Raw genomic sequence first — 19,966 nt, 5'->3', positions numbered from 1 at the left:
TGCAATATCTTCTTGACATTTTTAGTAATGTTTTTTAATATTAATTAATATTTGTTAAAAATCATAATTACTGACATATTCATAATTTTTTTATGTTAGCATTTCTATAAAAAAAAATATCTTGTTTCTTAGTAAAATTAATAGAAAAAACCTTAAACTTTGGTTAAGTTTGGCGTAGCCACTTTTCGGTTGCACCTATTGTCGGGTACAACGAAAACAGGATTGGCTAGAATTTTTTGTGTTTGGGTGAGCATTTATAAACATCATTTTCATGACTGATTGGTAAACTAAATTTTACACTATAATTAATTTTGAATACATGCAATTTTATATAAATTATAAATTCAACCATGGTATTCCACATTCTCAAATTGTTCCCTTATAAAAATATCTGCTATTAGGTCCTTCCATTAAGTTTGTCTACAGATTAATCCGAATAAACAATAACAGAAATTAAAAATATTTTAAAATAATTCAACAGCATCTTATATCTTGATTCTTTATAGATTTTATTGGTAATTACTCTTAAATTACTAAACTACAAATACCTTTGTATGATAGAAATATCACGTTTAAATATTAAATCTTATCAAAATCCAAAAAATGACTAAAATTCCTCTATTGTTATCAATTTAACTAGAACTTCGTGTTTAGCCAAAAATTTTGTGTTGCGACTGATTTAAAGTCAAATCAAAACGGATTACAACATTTTCTTCGTTTTTAAAAATAAAATTTTGAATTAAAATATTAATTTAAATAAATATAAATATTAAAAATAAATAAATTTAGTGTCAAGTTGACATTAACATATTATAAAATGTTTAAAATTATAGAATATAATAAATCACCGTTAATATTTTTCTATAAAAAAATAATTTCTTTTAAAAGAATTTAATGTCACCCGCATTAATATTTTTACTTATTAAAAATAGATGATATTGACTTAAAGTTGTTTAACTTGGTTGATGTCTAACATTAACTAAGCGAGCACTACTACTTAAAATATAATTATTACTAAATCATTTTATTACTAAATCAATAATTATAAATCATACTGACAACATAATATGTAATTTATAATAATTTTTCTCTTTAACAATTGTTTTAATTGGGAATGACATTTTTTATCCTGACTTTAACATCAATTGTTAAATTAGACATTTATTATTAAGTTAAAGGTTATATTTCATAATCAACACATAAATAAATATTTCTATTTAAGAGCACAACATCTCAAACATCATCATTTAATTGTGACTTAGCTTACTTAATTTATATTAAAGGACAAATGATGCATCTTGCAACAATCACACATTTGAGTTGAGTTGATTGGATTGAAAAAAGTTAGTTGTTTTCTTTTTTAATTTGAATTAAAGGAATCTTGATTTATTTAATCTATTCCGATCAGAGTCAAAAATAAGAATATTCATAATCCTATAAAGTATTTTTTTTATCATTTTCATTATAATTATTTTTTAGTTTTAATTTTATAAGTTAATACTTTGAATTTGAGTTCTTTTAACATTATAATATGGTTGGATAAAGTTTGAATAATTTAGATAATTTATTTCTTTCCATAATTGTATATCTCTTTACTTTTATTTTCACTTGTTATAGTATCACTTCTTAATTATAATTGATGTTAACTTTTGGTGAAACTAATCAATCTCTTCATATTATATTATATTAATTATATTATATTATATTATATAAAAATGGATGAGCTATTTTTACTCCAAATAATGACAAGTGGATTCACTTTCACTTGCTAACCAGAAAGTGATTAAAAAAATATTGTTGCACTTAAATGAATTGAGGAAGTGAAGCCGTGTGGTTCATGATTATGATTGCCATTATTTTCAAACACATTGATTGAATTCGTTTGTAGTTGGAGAAAGATGATTCATGGACAAAGGAGCTATGGACATTGTGACCCAAAAGTTCTAATCTCACTTGAAACTCAGTAAACAAATCCAATGCCATATGTTTATATGCCTTTTTTGTAGTATTGCATTTATGTTATTGGGACCATTATCAAGTTGCTCCATTCAAGAGGGTCATACTCCTCCAACTAACCCCCCACTTTCAAGCATAAGTTCTTTTCGTCCATGTACAAATCATACACGTCAAATTAAAACCTTTCTTTTATAATATCTTTTTTAATTATAGATTTTATAACATGATCAAAATTTATTACATTTGTGCTTGCAATTTCACCTATTTTAAAATCAGTTGACCAGCAACTCCAAAGTATATGCTTTCTTGTCGACCAAATAAAAACAATAAAAACAAGGTCGGTGAACTACATGCACCGTTTATGTATGGCTGTAGCATGTAATCCACGTTTTGATATGGTCATAGTTTTCCAATGGATAAGGAAGGATCTGTTTGAAACAGGAAGTGTAAAAAACAAATGGATCTTCAGTATCCAATGACCACTAAATCATTCGTAGCCATAATGTTGGGGTCAATTATTTACCAAAAGACATTGATGGTGTGTCAGAAATTTCAACCACAGAACATACAAAGAAGGTAAAATTAAACTGATTAAAACCGGCAACATAGAAACTAACGAACAACACTCTCTACTGTATGAATGCACTGTTGTTGTCTTTTACTACTATTGCATTCCAAAATTTCACAGTTATGGGCTGATTAATTACGTCATTTCGATTTTCTTTTGTTGGCCTAAACAACTTCTCTACCAACTTAGATACAGATAATGGCTCGTTTCAACACAAAAAGTGAAACAGTTCCTGAAATCCACCGTCCATCACCAAACTTATAACTCCCACTTCTGGCTTTGGCTACTTTCGATTTCTGTCACTGTTCCTTACCTTTCTTTCTCCCGGTTTGAATGCACGATCCAATTATAGTATTTTAGGAAAAGAAAAACGCTCACACAACAAAGAAATTATCTACCTGAAAACCAAGCTCCAAAACCTTGCTTTTAACTGAGATAGATACAGAAAAAACTTAAGTAGATAATGGCAGATCATGGTTTGAATTTATTTGAGTAAAGTTATGTTTATTTTGAAGTTTTAAGATGGGGTTGAGGTTTTGACAAGTTAGCACAAAACCATTAATTGTTCCATGATGACCAGCCACCAACGACTACCAGCCTTCCATCAATCTTTTCCAAATCTCACCATCTCCTGAACTGTCCAAAACAACAATATCTGCACCCAAAAATAGAGACCAATTTCGTTTTTCTTTCTTTTCTCTCTTGTCTTGCTACACATTTACGTGTTGAGACCCCAAAATTTGTTTCACAAGCATACTCCAAACGTTTTATTTTATAAAAACAAATGGAAAAAGGGCAGAAGAGACACACACGCGATGACAGCCCGGTTTGTTTATAGAATATCTCAGAAAGTCAAATTACGCTAGAATATAGTGCTTGCTATTAGTAGAAATATTTATTAGGAAAACTCAGGTTAAAGTTAAAATGAGCAGCACACAAGATATATTGGTTTTAAAAGAGAGTTTGGTTTGAGAAAGTTGTTGAGCTATATATCTAACAATTTTCAGAACTACCGGTCCATAAGATTAATTACCAAGTGATGCTACTGTTATGACATTGGCTTAACATGTTTGTTGATGACTGTTTAAGGATTTGGTTTTTGGTTTTTTCCCAAAGTGTAATAATGGTTCAGCTTCCTCCTAACGCCACACCCTTCTAGTCTCTGCTTTATAAGCCAACCAAAACCCACCGCTTCCACATCAAAATTTCACAACACGATAAAAACTATGGGTGGCGATAGCATAGACATGGACAGGGAGAGATTGACGGCGGAGATGGACTTCAAGGACTCCTCTTCCGTCGTCATCAAAATCCGCCGCCGACTCCCGGACTTCCTTCAGTCGGTGAAGTTAAAGTACGTGAAGTTGGGATTGGGATACGGTTACTCATGCAACGCAGCCAGCATTGTGATGTTGGCAGTCACCCTTCCTCTCTGCTTCTCCCTCACCGGTCTCAAACTCTCTAAACTCTACTCCCACCAGCTAGACGCCGAGACCGTGGCGGCGGCATCCGCTGCGCTCCTTTCCCTCGCCGCTCTCCACCGCTGGAAGCGCTCGGGCGCGGTGTATCTGGTGGACTTCGCTTGCTACAAGCCGGAGAAGGAGCGGAAAATCTCGGTGGAGTCCTTCCTGAAGATGACAGAAGAGAGTGGGGGGTTCGAGGAAGAGTCTCTTCAATTCCAAAGGAAGATTTCGACAAGAGCGGGTCTTGGCGACGAGACTTACCTTCCCAGAGGAATCACTTCCCGCCCGCCCAATCTCTGCATGAGCGAGGCGCGCTTGGAGGCAGAAGCGGTGATGTTCGGCGCGTTGGACGCGCTTTTCGCGAAAACCGGCCTGGAGCCTAAGGATATTGACATCCTGGTGGTGAATTGTAGTTTGTTCAACCCCACCCCTTCTCTCTCCGCCATGATTGTGAACCACTACAAGCTGAGGAGCAACATCAAGAGCTACAACCTCGGCGGCATGGGATGCAGTGCCGGACTTATTTCCGTTGACCTGGCCAAAGACCTTCTCAAAGCCAACCCCAATTCCTACGCCCTGTTGCTCAGCATGGAGAACATAACCCTCAACTGGTACTTCGGCAACGATCGCTCCATGCTCCTCTGCAACTGCATTTTCCGAATGGGCGGCGCCGCCGTCCTCCTCTCCAACAAGCCTTCTGATCGGTCGCGATCTAAGTACCAGCTGCTCCACACTGTCAGAACCCACAAGGGCGCCGACGACAAGAACTACAACTGCGTCTATCAGAAAGAGGACGATACCGGAAAAGTGGGGGTGTGTTTGGCGCGGGAGCTAATGGCTGTGGCAGGGGATGCTCTGAAGACAAACATCACAACCTTGGGTCCGATGGTTCTGCCTTACTCGGAGCAGTTGATGTTTTTCCTGTCACTGGTTCGGAGAAAGCTGTTGAAGATGTCGAGGGTGAAGCCGTACATTCCGAACTTCAAGCTGGCCTTCGAGCACTTCTGCATCCACGCCGGCGGAAGGGCGGTGTTGGATGAGTTGCAGAAGAATCTCCAGCTGAGCGAGTGGCACATGGAGCCCTCGAGAATGACGCTCCACCGCTTCGGCAACACCTCCAGCAGCTCCCTCTGGTACGAGCTTGCCTACACGGAGGCCAAGGGTCGGGTCGGCAAGGGGGACCGGGTCTGGCAGATCGCATTCGGGTCGGGTTTCAAGTGCAACAGCGCCGTCTGGAAGGCGATGCGGGACATGCCGAACTTAACTGAATGGCGTGGCAACCCCTGGGACGATTCCGTCCACGACTATCCCGTTAATCTTTCTTCCACTTCTTAATTAATATCTATCCATCAATACAATGGTAATTAATTGCTTAATCAACTATAATTACAATAATATTACTACACTCCTGCCTTCAATTTCTTAATTAGCTTCATCTTTTCTTCCTGCAACTTTAAATATAGAACATTCCCAAAAATACACATCTCTACACACTGCACTACCACATCGTACAAAACAACATTGTGGGAATTCCATACCAAAAAGCGTGCCTTTTTATATGATTGGTCAAATGATAGATCAAAGAGTAAGAAATAGAGAAAAACTTGACGGAATCAGCAACTCAGGTAAATAAAATGACTAATTTGGTCACCCACTGGATCAAATTGTAGGCTCCAGTACAGTAGAACCCACCTTTGACACGTGTCATTTTAATGTTTATTCTTTTTTCTTTAAAATTTTTAAATTTAGTGGCAATATAATAAAAAGGGTTAATCAGCCCTATGCACAAAAATATAGCACGTTGGATATTCAATTTAAGTCGGACCTTACAGCTTACTTTCTTCCAAACCAACAACATACTAATAAATTGGTAATACTGATAATACTATATTATAATGTGCCAAAATATTTTTGGGTATGAAAACTTTTTAGAATAGCTCGTAATTTCAAAGAGTTTTTGCACTTTTATATGATCACCAATAGCATAAATAAACATAATTTAATAAAGACGTTAAACTAATCTCAAAACCATTAATACATATCTCCACTTTCCGCTTTTGTTTTGAGTTTAATTTTATGTATTTCAATACTGTGACTCTCTTTTTTTCTTCCTCTTTTCTAATCTTATTCTTTCTTTCTTACAATCTTTCATTTTTTTTCTCTTTAAAATTTCTTCTTCATCTTTCGTCAGTTTTATAGGATCGGATTTTTAAGAGAATAAGTTCATAATTGCTATAAAAAGATTTTGCTCTTCGATCTTATATTCTTGTCTTCTTATATTTTTGTCATCAACTCTAGTAAGTTACGTGAGAAAAGTAATCATCTCAATTTCTTTTGTTATGTACTAAAATTTGATATGTTTAAATACTTTACTTTAATTGTCTAGATTTTGAGTAATTTTGTTGGGTTAAAGATGTTATTAGAACAAAGGATATATATGAGTGAAGTTCTTTGTATTTTTTTCTAACTATAAGATAAATTAGTTAAATGTGAAGGTGATTTAGTAACTAAAAGTTTGGTTCTTATAAAGGTATTGTGGTTAGTTGAAAATATATTGTTATGTAACGCGTTTTGTTACATAAATCCAATTCGATAAACAACTTAATGAGCCTTCAAGACATCATATGATTCAATTTTATATCAGACGACCCAATGATCCACACCACATTCTCGTAGTGATTTATACAACAAACAAGTATATAATACAACTCTTAGATACACTAATGAAACGAGTCAATGATCAGACGAGCCAATGGTTCATATCTACAAAGGCATGATCCAAACATTAGACATCTAGTAGTTTCACATAATATGTGTTTTTATAATTTACGAATTTAGATGTCTTCTGGTTCAAAAATCATACTTTTATTCCACTAAACTTAGCATCAATCAACTCAACTTTTCAATCTTCAAGACACTCTATTTTCTTCATTAAGCTTATAATCCTTCATAGTCATTGAAAAATCTCTCAATCAATTTGCCAACAACGCCAATAATTCTATTATGTATCATTGTATTACCTATAGATGATTTATGAACATGCTTATACTTCAATTGAACAAAATATAAATTAGAACATTGAAGAAGTGTCTATATAGTATATTGGATCATCAAGAAGTTCAATAGCTAAATTATTTACTTAAATAGTCTAATGAAAGCCCTAAATAGTCTAATGAAAGCCCTGTTTAGATCATCTAGCATGTACGAAGACTTTAAAAACTATTTTTAATAAATTATTTTAGTTAAAGCTCAATTGATCTCAAATTGATACAATCTTATTAAAATAGTTTATTTAAATTAAATTATGATTTAAAAAAAGTTAAAATTAAATGTTTTAAATGTGATTAAAGATGTACTCTTCATTTTGTTAAAACAATAGAGAAAGTTAAAAAAATGTGATCATTCACAAAACATTTTAAGTATAATGACAAAAAAATATCAATATAAAGACAAACATATTAGGAAAGACTAATACAAGATAACTCAAAGCATTCAAATTACAATAATTTTATCAAAGACGTCTATTAAGGAATTTTTCCTATAAACAAAATTAATAAATGTATGATAAAATAATCCTATGTATAAAAGTGTGCATTCATGTAAACACTAATGCAAAGAAATTCTCAATTTTCTTAGTGCCTGTAAAAATAATTTATCTATCAGATAACTAAAGTGGAAGTCTTTGGATTCTACTAAATAATTTTTATTTTATAGTCATGAGTAACTGTATATTTTGTTATAAATAACATTGTTTACTCGTAGTTAATCTCGGATATTAATATATAGTCAATAATAACTTTATCTACTTATTTTGTTTTTTCCTTTTTTTAGATTTAATTGTATATTTACTTTCTATATATACTTCATAATTTCTATGTTTTATTTTTTTTAAAATGCTCATTTTAATCACAATACAATTTTTTAACGTGGTTTAGTTCCTCTTGTTCAGAACTGAAAACAAAATCAAATTAAAAATACCTAGGATATAAAATAAATCATTTTCAAATATAGACTAAAATGCAAAAGCATTACATGTATAAGGACAAAATAAATAACACAGATTCATGTTACGAACTAAAGAAATAAGGACAATTGGCATTCTATAGACCACAAAGAGCATGAAAGTAATTGAAAGATCTCTCTCTTACGAAAACAAGACACAAATTTTATTGTAATTTTTTCAAATATAAAATGGAGATTTTATTTATGAATTTTGATATTTTCTTAACATCATGAACATGTCTAATATTCAAATCTTTGGACACTTGTTTCTTTAAAATCTCGTGACTATAAGTGTAGATGAAGTTCACTTGAAAAGAAAGCAACATTAAAATAGTTTTTATTTGCAAACTTTATTTTTATAAAATAATATAATTCAAAACGAAGAAGTCTGTGTAGGTAACGAGAATAGAGAAAAACATGTGGTTTTGTCCAAACCACGCCACTCCCTTTGAGAAGGTTCTCGTTCCCTCCGTCTCCGCCACCTCATGGAGGCGGAGCCACGGCGTCTCCGCCACCTCATGGAGGCGGAGCCACGGCGTCTCCGCCACCGCCAACCAAAAAGGTGGGAAATTGGGGCACACCCTTCTGGGCGTTATCCGTTCCAATTCGACTCCAATTCCGAAACTAGCAGAACAAGAAGGAGAGATCAGTGGGTCAGATGTGCTTTGGGCACTGCAGAGAGCGAGTGCTCGGAAGAAGAAGAACAGGAAGAATAAGAAAGAGCATCGGAGGGACGAATCCTCCGTGGCCTCTCTCACCGAACAATCTGCTGCGAATTACACCAACGTTCGTCCACTCTCCATAAATGCAAATTGGGCTGCTAAATTGGAGGACTTGGATAAACGTCTTCGTGAGCTTTCTGATACAATTTGATTTCACTGTTATTATTTACATCAAGATATATATTTTTTTTCCTCTGATAATAATTTAACATAGTTTGCTTTTAAATTGTTGCTTAATTTTGGGTCACCTGAACGTGGTATGCGTGCTTTTGCTTGAAGAGTGGAACTTTGGTTTTCAGTATTATACTAAATGGATGGAGTAGCTATGAATTAGCAACTTGGAAGAATATTATTTTGGAATTTTTAATTTTTATGATAAAGGCTAAAGATGATTAGGTTTGGATTTGATTCTTCATGCTTGTCTGGCTTTTTTCCACTTGCAAAGAAGTTGGGTTAATAAACTTGAAAAATTCTCTTGTAATATTTGATACTCAACAGTATTACTTAATGATATCATAAGCATGATCCTTTAATACATACATGTTAAACTGTTTTGTCTTCTGGAGGCGACACTTGCGGATTCCTTCACGCAGCACTGTACCTTTTTTCAATTATATTCTTGACTTCCTGTGTTCTGAATTCTAATTGAGAGAAAAATATGAAACTCCATTAAATGGCATTGTTCTGGTGGGGCACTAAGCCAATCTTTTATTTTTGAGTTGACCGGTTAACTTTTTCCGCAAGATATGAGGGTTTTGGGGAATGGAAACTTCATTTCGTTTTCAAATCTTATGGACAGATTATTCTGTGATTGTCTTGTACTGTATTTCCTGTGAACCAGGATTGATTATTGGGTTACCATTACCATAACTTGTGTGTGTGTGTGTGTATATATATATATATATGGACAGGAGCACAACAAAAGAGAGAAAGATCGCTTGTAAAAAACTTCATCTGTAAAACAATAACCTCTCTCTAATAGTTGTAAAGCCCTATATTATATTTCTAAAAAAGACCTTTGATCTGTTTACCGTAAAATACTGAAATTGACTCCTTTTTAAATCCTTCATTTGATGTGTTCAGATGTAATACAATATGCCTCTTAAGATTGAGATATCCTCCCCCTAGTCAACAAAATGAAAGCTGGTTAACCTAAGCAAGTGGGGTGGTGCCTTATCTGAAAATTTTCTCGTCATCAATCCATTTCTTGTGTGAATGAAACAGGTTGTAGCATTTAGTAATACCAGCTTTGCAAGCTACCATGTAATCGTTAATGAATAGAACGAGGTAATAACATACAATGAACAGAAGTAAAACCAAAAGCATGTATCTGAAAAGAAGTAAAACCAAAAGCATGCATCGACGATGTTTGTTCATTTCTGGGGATCAACGATCTCAAATGTTGACGGCAGATTAAGCCCTTCAGCAAAAGAATAAACATGTAAGAAATTATTACATGTAAGAAATTCGGCAGCCATCAATAAACATTCGTGAAAACAAGCCAAAAGCCTAGTTCTTGAGTGGTCCAATTTTCTCGTATATGCTTTTCCATGAATTAGTTGGGTTTGTTTAATTATTCCATTTATAAATGGCAGCGAGGTATTGATTAACACTGCTAAAAGTACTAATCCATTTAAAGCTCACAAAACTGCCACTAACAGGTAAAGTTTTCCTGAAGCCAAATTAACACAATTTTCTACTGGCTGTCAATAAAAAATTCCAAGCATTACAAGCACAAAATATGACAATTACTCCGCTGTGACTCGTCTAACAGCAGTAGGCACCATCATTAAAAAGTTAAATAGAATATCACTGGTCCTAATCCTAACTTTCTCTTCATATTTTTCTTCTTTTTTTCCCCTTTCATGGGATAGGGATAGAGATTGTGTAAAAATGTATACCAAATGGTTCCCAAAATCCCCTCACCACCAAAAGACAGATTGCATTAATCTGTCTTATATCCCTAATAGGGTCGATACCTTCTACTACGATTGCCTTCATCATTGCCACTACCTCCTCGCCCTGGCTGCCCACTTGGACCATTACTCCGATCAGTTCTGCGTGGTCGGCTGGGTGGCGCTTGTACACCAGGTTGTTGACTGCACCATATCACCATTATCAACATCACTTATTTTTCCAATTTTCACAATTCAGTTTAATAAAACTAAATAAACATTACTCCATAACATAGAATATAAACTTATGATTCCGATTTAAAAACATGGACACAATGATTGAAAATTACACACGAAATATAAATAAAATTAACAGCAAAATTATGTACAGAACATTAGTAATGATGATACATTAATATAATTTTTATACAATACTTAAAAGTATTGGGTTACAACTTTTCCCCATTACTGTGTTAAAATACTATTTTGCATAATTGCCAATGCAATTTTAAATTATATTGACAATACTAAATAACATATTATAATCATTTATAGTATGATTTAAATTTAAAAAATGTTCTTGTTAGTATTTTCATATAACAAAATTTATCTAAAATGAATTTGCAGAAACTTACAGGACATAGCCAATTCGACCGTCTGGTAACACCATTGGAACCATTTGCATTCCTGCTGGCATTGGACCCCTACCATATATCATTGGCTGCTCACATGCATAAGAACCCACAAAGATCCAAGCGGATTAGAACAAAGGATAAAACACGAAACAAAGACATAAGGTATAAATATACATTGTAACTCAGTAAATACCTGTTGATAACCACCACCAACACCATATCCAGCCCCTAAAGAGCCATAAGGATTTCCAGAAAAGTTACCATACGCAGGATGAGGAAGATGGTTTGGATGCAGTCCAGGATTGTAGCCGTACCCTCCGTCTGGTTTTTTATCAGCTTGAGGCTTCGCAAGAACAACTTCAAGAACTTGTCCTGCAGTTCAAATTCATTAAACACTGAGTATATTCAAAGTACTTCTTTTACTGACAAGTGATAGCTGACACTTGTTAATGATTTATGCATAGATAAGTGAGATACTCCTTACTCTCTTCTTTTGCATAGAAATTCAATTAAAGAAAGTAAAAATAGACAAACATGAAGGGACAAATTTGGCTTATTACAATAGTATAAAACAAATACCATCAATTTCATATTTCTCAGTATCTTTTACAGCTTTCAATGCACTTGACCTCTCTGCATAATGAATGAAGCCAAAATCGCGTTTTCCTCCAGCTTTGCCAGGTGGCATGACCACTTTTGTTACTTCTCCATGGCGACGGAATAGTTCCTTCAGTTGTTCGGTGGTAACATTCTCTGGTATGTTCTTGACGTACAGAGCTTTAACCTGAAAATGCCAAAACAAAAATGGTTTGGAAGCAAAACTTCAATTAACTCATCAGTTCCCCGTAGGCTCATACAACCTAAAAAACACATCAATATAAACACCACATATCAACATTTATGATGCTTTAGACGATCAACATCAATCCCTTTTTTAAACAAAACCATCTTTCTGTAAGTGTCAGTCATTAATATTACCAAAACAATGATTCAGAACCTAGAAAGTAAAGACACTTAAATGTTTCTGATATCTGTACATTTCATGCCAAGGAAAGATTGAGAAACATGGCAAGGGACCAGAAAAATTTGGGATAGAAAGGATACGAGAAGAAATCCAAAGTGATTGAAAGGGTAAATGTTATGCTTACAGAAACAAGGATGAGCTTATATGTGCCAGAAAGCTAGCTTCATAACTAACAACCAAACTAACCAACTAAACATGTGGTAATAGCTCCTAGCAACCTGAACAATAGACATTACAACCTAGGGATTAATAACACAAGCCATGAGAATGAGAAACAGCAATGACGAAGAAGCATAACTCAGAAGTCTTCAACAAGAGTGTAGGTAAACTTAATCTTATTCTTACGCCACTACAGTACGTATTAAAGCATATTGGAAATTGGTCCACCATATTGCGGGAACAATAATCTAAATTCCAAACTGAGACAGAGACTTAATAAGAAAAGGTATAAGCTGAAGTCAAAATTTAACACCTAAGGCAGTTGCAAATCAACACCGTATAAAATATGCAGATGCATTTGAAGATTCTGACAGTCCTGCATGGAAAATTTATAGAATAGGAATCTCTGAAGAAATGAGTAAAAGTTTAGATGACCTATATTGAATGAAATTGACAGAAGAACTATTCTTTGCCAAGTGTTTCCCTTCACAAGTGATTCTTACAACTGAGCACTTGTAAATTCTCTCCAAATTCATATTCCTGAATGACCCTCCCGATCCTTACTACCTCCATATATTTAACTTATCCTCTCCAACAAATCTACAGCTGTAATTGTCCCTCAGCGAGACTTCTAAATTGTGATAAGCCTAACCTCAACGTAAAGTAAACTCATCTTCGCATCCACCTTTTTATAACCAAAAAAGAATGTTATGAGAGCCAGTTTTTCACTTTACTTTTTTTTCTCCTTTTTTAGGAAATTATACAACTTAGTCAAATTAACAGATAAAAAATGCAGCTCGGACAATGTCTGAACCTAAATCACAATAAATTTCACCAACGGCAAACAGGTCTTCCTATATGCTGAGATCCAAGTTAAAAGCATAAAGAAACTTGAAAATACCATAGAATTGGGTTCTTCAGTGTGAGAAGGAACAGGAGGATACGATAGCTAGAGAAGGGAAGAAGGGATACATGTCCAATCCAATCAAACCATTGATGCAATGATAGAGAAAGCTATAAGAAACTTTTCATTTGCATTCCACCTTAATTCTGGAAATTACCTGTGAAGAAGCAGAATGATCAGGAGAGTTCTTTGGATCTGCCCATGTGACAGTGGGTGTATTGCCATCCAGCTTAAAGCTTGCATTTGACATCTTTTGCCGAGAATAATCAGCACATGCATTATTGTAATACAAAACAAAAGCAAATCCACGATTCCTACTTGGATTTTGAGGGTCCTGATAAAAACAAAATGGAGACGGAATAAAATATTAGGCCTGACAAAAGTTTAGTGTAAGCTAGTAGCACAGCCACTGGAGACTGAACCTTTATGAGCTCGATGTTTTCAACTCCAGGACCAACTCCTTCAATGACTTTCCTAAAGTCATCTTCCGTCCATGTTTTTGGAACATTACCAATGAATAATCTGTGTTTGGTTTCAGAAAGTGAACACCTCAAAGTTTTACCCTGAAATGATGAAAATTTTTAACAGCATTTACTAACATTGGATTCATAACTGAAATCTGACTTGAAAATAAAATATAGACAACAAGATACTTTTAGGGAGAACAGTAATACCTTAAATTCCCTGCTATGTATCTCCTCGATTGCCTTTTGTGCTACCTCTTTTGTTTTAAAAGCAACAAAGGCATAACCCTTGTTTTCACCAGTGTCCCTGTCTTTCATTAATCGTACCTGAATAGTAACAATAAATAAAAATCTTACTAATAATCCCAATGTTTCCCATCTGCAGAAAGGACAGCTTTACCATATCATTACATCAATTTATCAAGGCTCACCTCAAGAATGTCACCCATCGGCTCGCACAAATCCCTTAAATCATCTTCACATACATCCCGAGGAAGTCCACCAATAAAGACTTCGGAACCATGAGGTGGAAGGGCAAGAAGTTCGTCATGCTTCTCTTTCTCATCTTCATCGATGAATGACGGTTTTTGATCATCATCACCAAATTCAGTGGCAATGTCACTTTTTTCTGCTTCAGGTAATTGGTCCTTCTCACCAACGTCTGCTGTTGAGTCCTCGTATTCATGTTCCTCAACACTACCTTCAACGTTTTCATCTTCACCTCCATCCACTCCGTCGTCATCTATTTGTTCTTCAACATCATCATCGATCTCTTCCATGAAATTTTCTTCATCAAGGTCCACTCGCTCGTCAATTTCTGCACCTTCTGACATGATTGATTCAGGCTTTTGTCATGAACAGCTGAATACCTGCAGGTTCACATATTAATCACAAAATCTGTTCAGAACTTTAGGATTTACAGGACACCAGCTTTAGGTAATTGTCTTTTCAGAGGGGAAATTTTTTTTCTAGGACAGTTAGAGAGGAGGCGTACAGAGGCATAATGCCAGACAGAACCACATAGACCACCCACAAAAATCACTATATTGCTTTCATTTGGGCAGTGGGTAACTGAATTGAGATCCTAAGGGTCGTGTTTGAGAAAGAAATTTGGGAGGGAAGGGAAGGCATTTGAGGAAGGTTTATAATGGTTGGGTGATTTTTAAAATAGGAGAAAGAAAAGAGTTTGGAGAATTTTTAAAACCCTCTAAAACCCTAATTCCCCCAATTTGAGGCATTAGAAAAAACAAAATTAATTTACTCAATAATCCCGGTTAACTTTTGTAAATTCTGGCTCTCTCTGATTTATATGCAAGATGTAGAAACTCTCTCTCATATCCATGTTTATCTTCTCAGCACTAAGAACCTCGTCTTAGCCCTCCTACTCAGCCCTCCTACTCACTGGTGATTGCAATTAACAACAAGGGGCAACAGCAAGTTTTCCTGCATGCGTAGATGTGGATATGGGCGTTGTCCAGCAGAAGGTCATAGTAGACCTGGTCCTTGGGGATCTGAGTGACATAGGTTCCCACTGGCCAGCTCTATCCATTCCTCTTGTAAATCAATGACACAATCAAGGGCGAGTACTGAGAACTTCCCCTTCATTTCCTTTCCCTCCTAACTGGGAGAAAATTCAGGTCTAATTGTTCATTAGGCTCTTGACCTATTTCAGTTCTAGTTCTACACTATGAGAATGGACAATCGGGAAGTTCAAATACTTTCGTTGAAATCTGTATGCAGACTATACAAAATCTTGTTTGTCCAATGCTGGAACAGAACAATAGCGACAAATTGAACCCGTTATTAAAATTAAACAAGACAAAGAAGCAGACACTCAAATCTCGGTGAGATAGAAAACCCTGCAAGGTTAGGTTAGGGTTAAACCCTCCTATGTGAGTAGGAGAGGAGATGAAGAGGAGTACAGAGCAGAAAAATGTGACATACCAAAGGGAAAGATGGTTTCTTGGTAGATTAGGGGCCGAAAATGACGATTTGGGAAGGGTTAAAATTGGATCGAAAGAAGAAGTGGGGCGAAGAAAAAGAGGCATATTTATGATGGAAATTGAAAAAGGAGGGATTTTGGATAGCGTACCAGTGCTAACAAATGAAAGGTTTTCGGATTAGCTTCTGAGTGGGTTTCGGTTCTGTGATTCTTCTTCTTCGTTTCGTTCTCACCCTTCTTCCTGTACACAGAGAAAGAGAGAGAGAGAGAGAGACAAAGACTGAGATGTTTGTATGCGTTTATCTGCCAAACCCTCTTTTTCCAGATGCCCCAAATAGACAATGATATAACATGGTCGTTCTCATTTTATTCTTTTGCACCCGCGCTCTCCACCAATTACCAATTCCCACGTGTTCCATTAATCAATGACCACCTTTTTGTATATTCCACTTTAAATTTAAATTTCCTTATTATATATGTAATACAAAATTTTAAAAATGAGTTAATTTAGATTTTTTTTCTAAATCACCTTACTTTATTTAAAAGTCAAATAAAAATTAAAGTTCACCATGTTAAATTCTTACGAAAATAAATGGGTCAAAAATAGTTAAAGAAATAATTTAGATATATTATTATATTCATGAAATATATTTCAGTTGTACATTTTCTATAACTATTTTACCTCTTATAAAATTTATTAATAAAACATTATATATCTTATAATAAATATTTCTCAAATAATTAATTATTATTTAAAAATATCTAATAATTTTAAAAATATATTATAATATATAATAACGTTTAATAAATCTTATAATATCTTACAATATATAAAATATTTCATAATACCTAATAATATATTTTTCAATAATTTTTAAATGTTTTATGTTTTATTTAAAATATTTATTTAACTTTATTTGTTTATTTTTCCTAATTATAATAATATTTTACGATCTTACAGTTAAAACTAAAAGAACATTTGTCAGACTAAAGTTATTATAGTCTTGTCAAATTTATTTGATAAAATAAAATTTTAAATTAATAAAATATTATATATTTTATAATAAATCTTTTTCAAATAATTAATTATTATTTAAAATATGTAATAATATCTAAAAATATATTATAATATATAATAATATTTAATAACATCTTATAATATCTATCAATATATAAAAATATCTCATAATACTTAATAATATATTTTTAGATAATTATTAAACCTTTTTATCTTTTATTTAAAATATTTATTTGGCTTTATTTATTTGTTTTTCCTAATTATAATAATGTTTTACAATCTTACAGTTGAAACTAGATTAACATTTTTCAGACAAAAGTTATTTTAGTCTTGCAAAATTTATTTGATAAAATAAAATTTTAAATTGATAAAAAATTATATATCTTATAACAAATCCTTTTCAAAATAATTAATTATTATTTAAAAACATCTAATAATATTTAAAAATATCTAATAATATATAGTAATATTTGATAACATCTTATAACAATATATAAAAATATCTCAACATACCTAATAATATCTTTTTAAATAAGTATTAAATTTTTTATCTTTTTATTTAAAATATTTATTTAACTTTATTTATTTATTTTTCCTAATTATAATAATATTTTACAATCTTGCAGTTAAACTAAACAGACATTTTTCAGACAAAAGTTATGATAGTTTGAAATTTTTAAATTAGTCATATTTAATAAGTTTGGTTGTTGAATATAGAGAAGAATTTTTTCATAACAAGATAAAACTTTTAAAGATATATATATATATATATATATATATATATATATATATATATATATATATATATATATATATATATATATATATATTTGAAAGTGTCTTTACAATGTTTTGGGTTTAGTATAATATTGGAATATGAAAAAAAATAAGTAAAAAATAAAAAAATTTAAAACATAATTTTTTTATATTTTATATTAGTTTCTATCTCATACAGGAGAGATAATTGCTTTGAAGAGAGAGAAAATTGAGGCAAACGTTACATGAAAAAAAGAATTAATGTGTTTATCATATGCTTTTTATGCATATTTGTAGTATATCTATATATTGTTCTGATAATAGTCTATAATGTTCCTGTTTGATATTATATAGCTTATTATAAAACGTTATTAAATATTTTACATACCTATAATATATGGATGAAATCAAACTTTCTTTTTTTTATAACAAATTAGACTTAATTTCACGTAATATCAAAATCATTTATATATTATCTCTCAATTGTGATTTCAATGTTTAAGCGGTTGCCTAACTATGTTAAAAAAAAATATTTAGTAAATGATTCAAAAGTGTGTACAATATTGAAAAGAATATATCACTAAAGCATGTTCCATAAAATAGTCTTGGTGATGTAATTAAAATTCTATTTTTATTCTATTCAAAGGTAAAAATTTGATCACCATGACCATTGATGCTTGTCATTCTTCGTTTCAGTGTATTTATCTTTTTTTTTTACTATTAATATTTTTTAATGTTTTATTTTCTTTCATCAATCGTTTTTTAAAATTTTCTTTTATTATTCAATTTTTCGTTCCTCCTTTATAACTTTTCACAAATATTTACTAAATTGATATTTTACCAATTTATATCCTAATGTAATTGGATATAACGTTACATGATCCTTTCAGTTTTAGCATTACAGAATATGAAATTAAACTCTTATTATAAGTCTAAATCAAATTTGGTCTCTATAAAAACTATTAAGGTGTATAACAACTTTAAAATATTATATCTTATTTTATCGTCACGTGTAACTTTCACTTTCACTTCATTCTTATCCTGAACCTCCACTTTATCATCTTTACCTTTCACTTCATAATTTGTATCAGAGACTTTTTATTTTGATGATCATTTTCATTGTCGTCTTTGTCAACTTCTACAAAGTCCTTAACATGACTATTATCTCCACTCTCTAAAGGTCCATAACATAGGTCAATAACTTCATTTGATTCATTCTCTACAATTCAACTCATCCATCAACCATAAACAAGTGAACTCTGTCATAATACTTGGCCACCTTAACCATATTAATAGCACATTTGTCATCATACAACTGATGCAGCATATTTTCAATAAAATAAAATAACTATCTAACTTCAATGTATTCAAATTCCTTAAGTGAACTTATGACTTCAAAGTAACCTCATTTAACGGAATCACATGATCAATAACTTGTTTCTCTGTGAATGTATTTAAATGATACATCATTTTCAAAGATTCAATTGTAGCGGACCACAACTTCATATTTCTCATTAGACATCCCAAAACAATATTGTATGCAACCCCGTAAAATTAAAACATACATTAGCAGCATGTGGACCGCTAACACATTTAAAAAGCTTAAAAGGTATGAGAGACTGATACCAAAATTGACAACTGACATATAAACAATTTAAAATTTGGGGACACATAAGTGTAATCCACTTACATAGAAAATAACATTTTGTTCAATCCACATTATGTGAAAAACATTAGCATACCAAAATGGACAACAAACAAAAACTACCAACACTATTCAATGTCACGCAAGAAACCAAAAATTTCAACAATGAGTTTTAGGAAACCAATGACCTATTCAAATAACTGAGTTGGTATTCTTTCTTGACATAATGAAAGATGTTGAGACAATGTCGTATAGAGAAACTAGATCATTTAAAACATTTATGATTTTGAAGTTTAACAAATAACATTAAACAAAATAATATTGGGTAGATAAGCGTCTAAGAAAAATAAGAACACAAGTATATTGCACAGAAAACATAAACACATCCTTGAGTGATCATGAGAGAGCGCGTATGAATATTGGGTAACAAACAACATAGAATTATCTAGATGTCTGTTTAACCAGTAACATAAAGCCTAAAAAAGTTGTGCTAAAAAGTGTTTAAATGCTAATATGATAAGTCACATCACAGGAGATTTAACAAATATTATTACAAGTGAAAATCATCTTATCTATATGAAAAATATTTACAAAAATACATGGTAAAACAACGAGCTTAAAAGATCTAGGCAACATCCGTATTACAAAAGTGTTGACTTAAAGAGAGATAAACTAAAATAAAATGACGTGTTTTTAAGAAAAAACGTCTGATGAATAAAAAAACATACATACACTTGTCAATACATTATGCTTTAAGATATATACACATTCATAAAAAAGTGTATATCTTCATATACTATATATAGTTATAAA

At 32.4% G+C, this 19,966-nt stretch overlaps 3 protein-coding genes across 3 annotated transcripts; 2 read left to right on the top strand and 1 right to left on the bottom strand.

Annotated features, from left to right (window-relative positions):
• The first annotated feature begins 3,537 nt into the window (after positions 1–3,537).
• Positions 3,538–5,392, top strand: LOC124843115 (3-ketoacyl-CoA synthase 1-like). Its single transcript, XM_047319752.2, has one exon. The coding sequence runs from the start codon at positions 3,751–3,753 to the stop codon at positions 5,320–5,322; it is 1,572 nt and encodes a 523-aa protein (XP_047175708.1). The 5' UTR covers positions 3,538–3,750; the 3' UTR covers positions 5,323–5,392.
• A 2,904-nt stretch (positions 5,393–8,296) lies between these two features.
• LOC124843118 (death domain associated protein) lies at positions 8,297–9,114 on the top strand. The gene has a single exon (XM_047319761.2). The coding sequence runs from the start codon at positions 8,407–8,409 to the stop codon at positions 8,860–8,862; it is 456 nt and encodes a 151-aa protein (XP_047175717.1). The 5' UTR covers positions 8,297–8,406; the 3' UTR covers positions 8,863–9,114.
• Positions 9,115–10,317: 1,203 nt separating this feature from the next.
• Positions 10,318–16,045, bottom strand: LIF2 (RNA-binding (RRM/RBD/RNP motifs) family protein). The gene is made up of 9 exons (XM_088105743.1): positions 15,885–16,045; positions 14,224–14,661; positions 14,003–14,119; positions 13,751–13,891; positions 13,486–13,662; positions 11,821–12,025; positions 11,435–11,613; positions 11,242–11,327; positions 10,318–10,810 (listed from the first exon to the last, which is right to left on the bottom strand). Exons 2-9 carry the CDS (start codon positions 14,623–14,625, stop codon positions 10,675–10,677), a joined length of 1,443 nt encoding a protein of 480 aa, XP_087961869.1. The 5' UTR covers positions 14,626–14,661; positions 15,885–16,045; the 3' UTR covers positions 10,318–10,674.
• Positions 16,046–19,966: the final 3,921 nt, after the last annotated feature.

This window comes from Vigna umbellata, chromosome 2 (assembly GCF_029865625.1).
Source record: "Vigna umbellata cultivar VRB3 chromosome 2, Vumbellata_1.0, whole genome shotgun sequence".
Taxonomy (NCBI): domain Eukaryota; kingdom Viridiplantae; phylum Streptophyta; class Magnoliopsida; order Fabales; family Fabaceae; genus Vigna; species Vigna umbellata.
This window is presented reverse-complemented; position numbering and strand designations above follow the sequence as displayed.

Bases quoted from the DNA above. Each gene is read 5' to 3' on its own strand.
- LOC124843115 (XM_047319752.2), top strand. From the start codon at position 3,751: ATGGGTGGCGATAGCATAGACATGGACAGGGAGAGATTGACGGCGGAG.
- LOC124843118 (XM_047319761.2), top strand. From the start codon at position 8,407: ATGTGGTTTTGTCCAAACCACGCCACTCCCTTTGAGAAGGTTCTCGTT.
- LIF2 (XM_088105743.1), bottom strand. From the start codon at position 14,625: ATGTCAGAAGGTGCAGAAATTGACGAGCGAGTGGACCTTGATGAAGAA. The intron at 12,026-13,485 runs GTAATTTCCAGA...TGGCATTTTCAG, and splicing joins ATCATTCTGCTTCTTCACAG to GTTAAAGCTCTGTACGTCAA. The intron at 11,328-11,434 runs GTATTTACTGAG...GCATGTGAGCAG, and splicing joins TTGGTGGTGGTTATCAACAG to CCAATGATATATGGTAGGGG.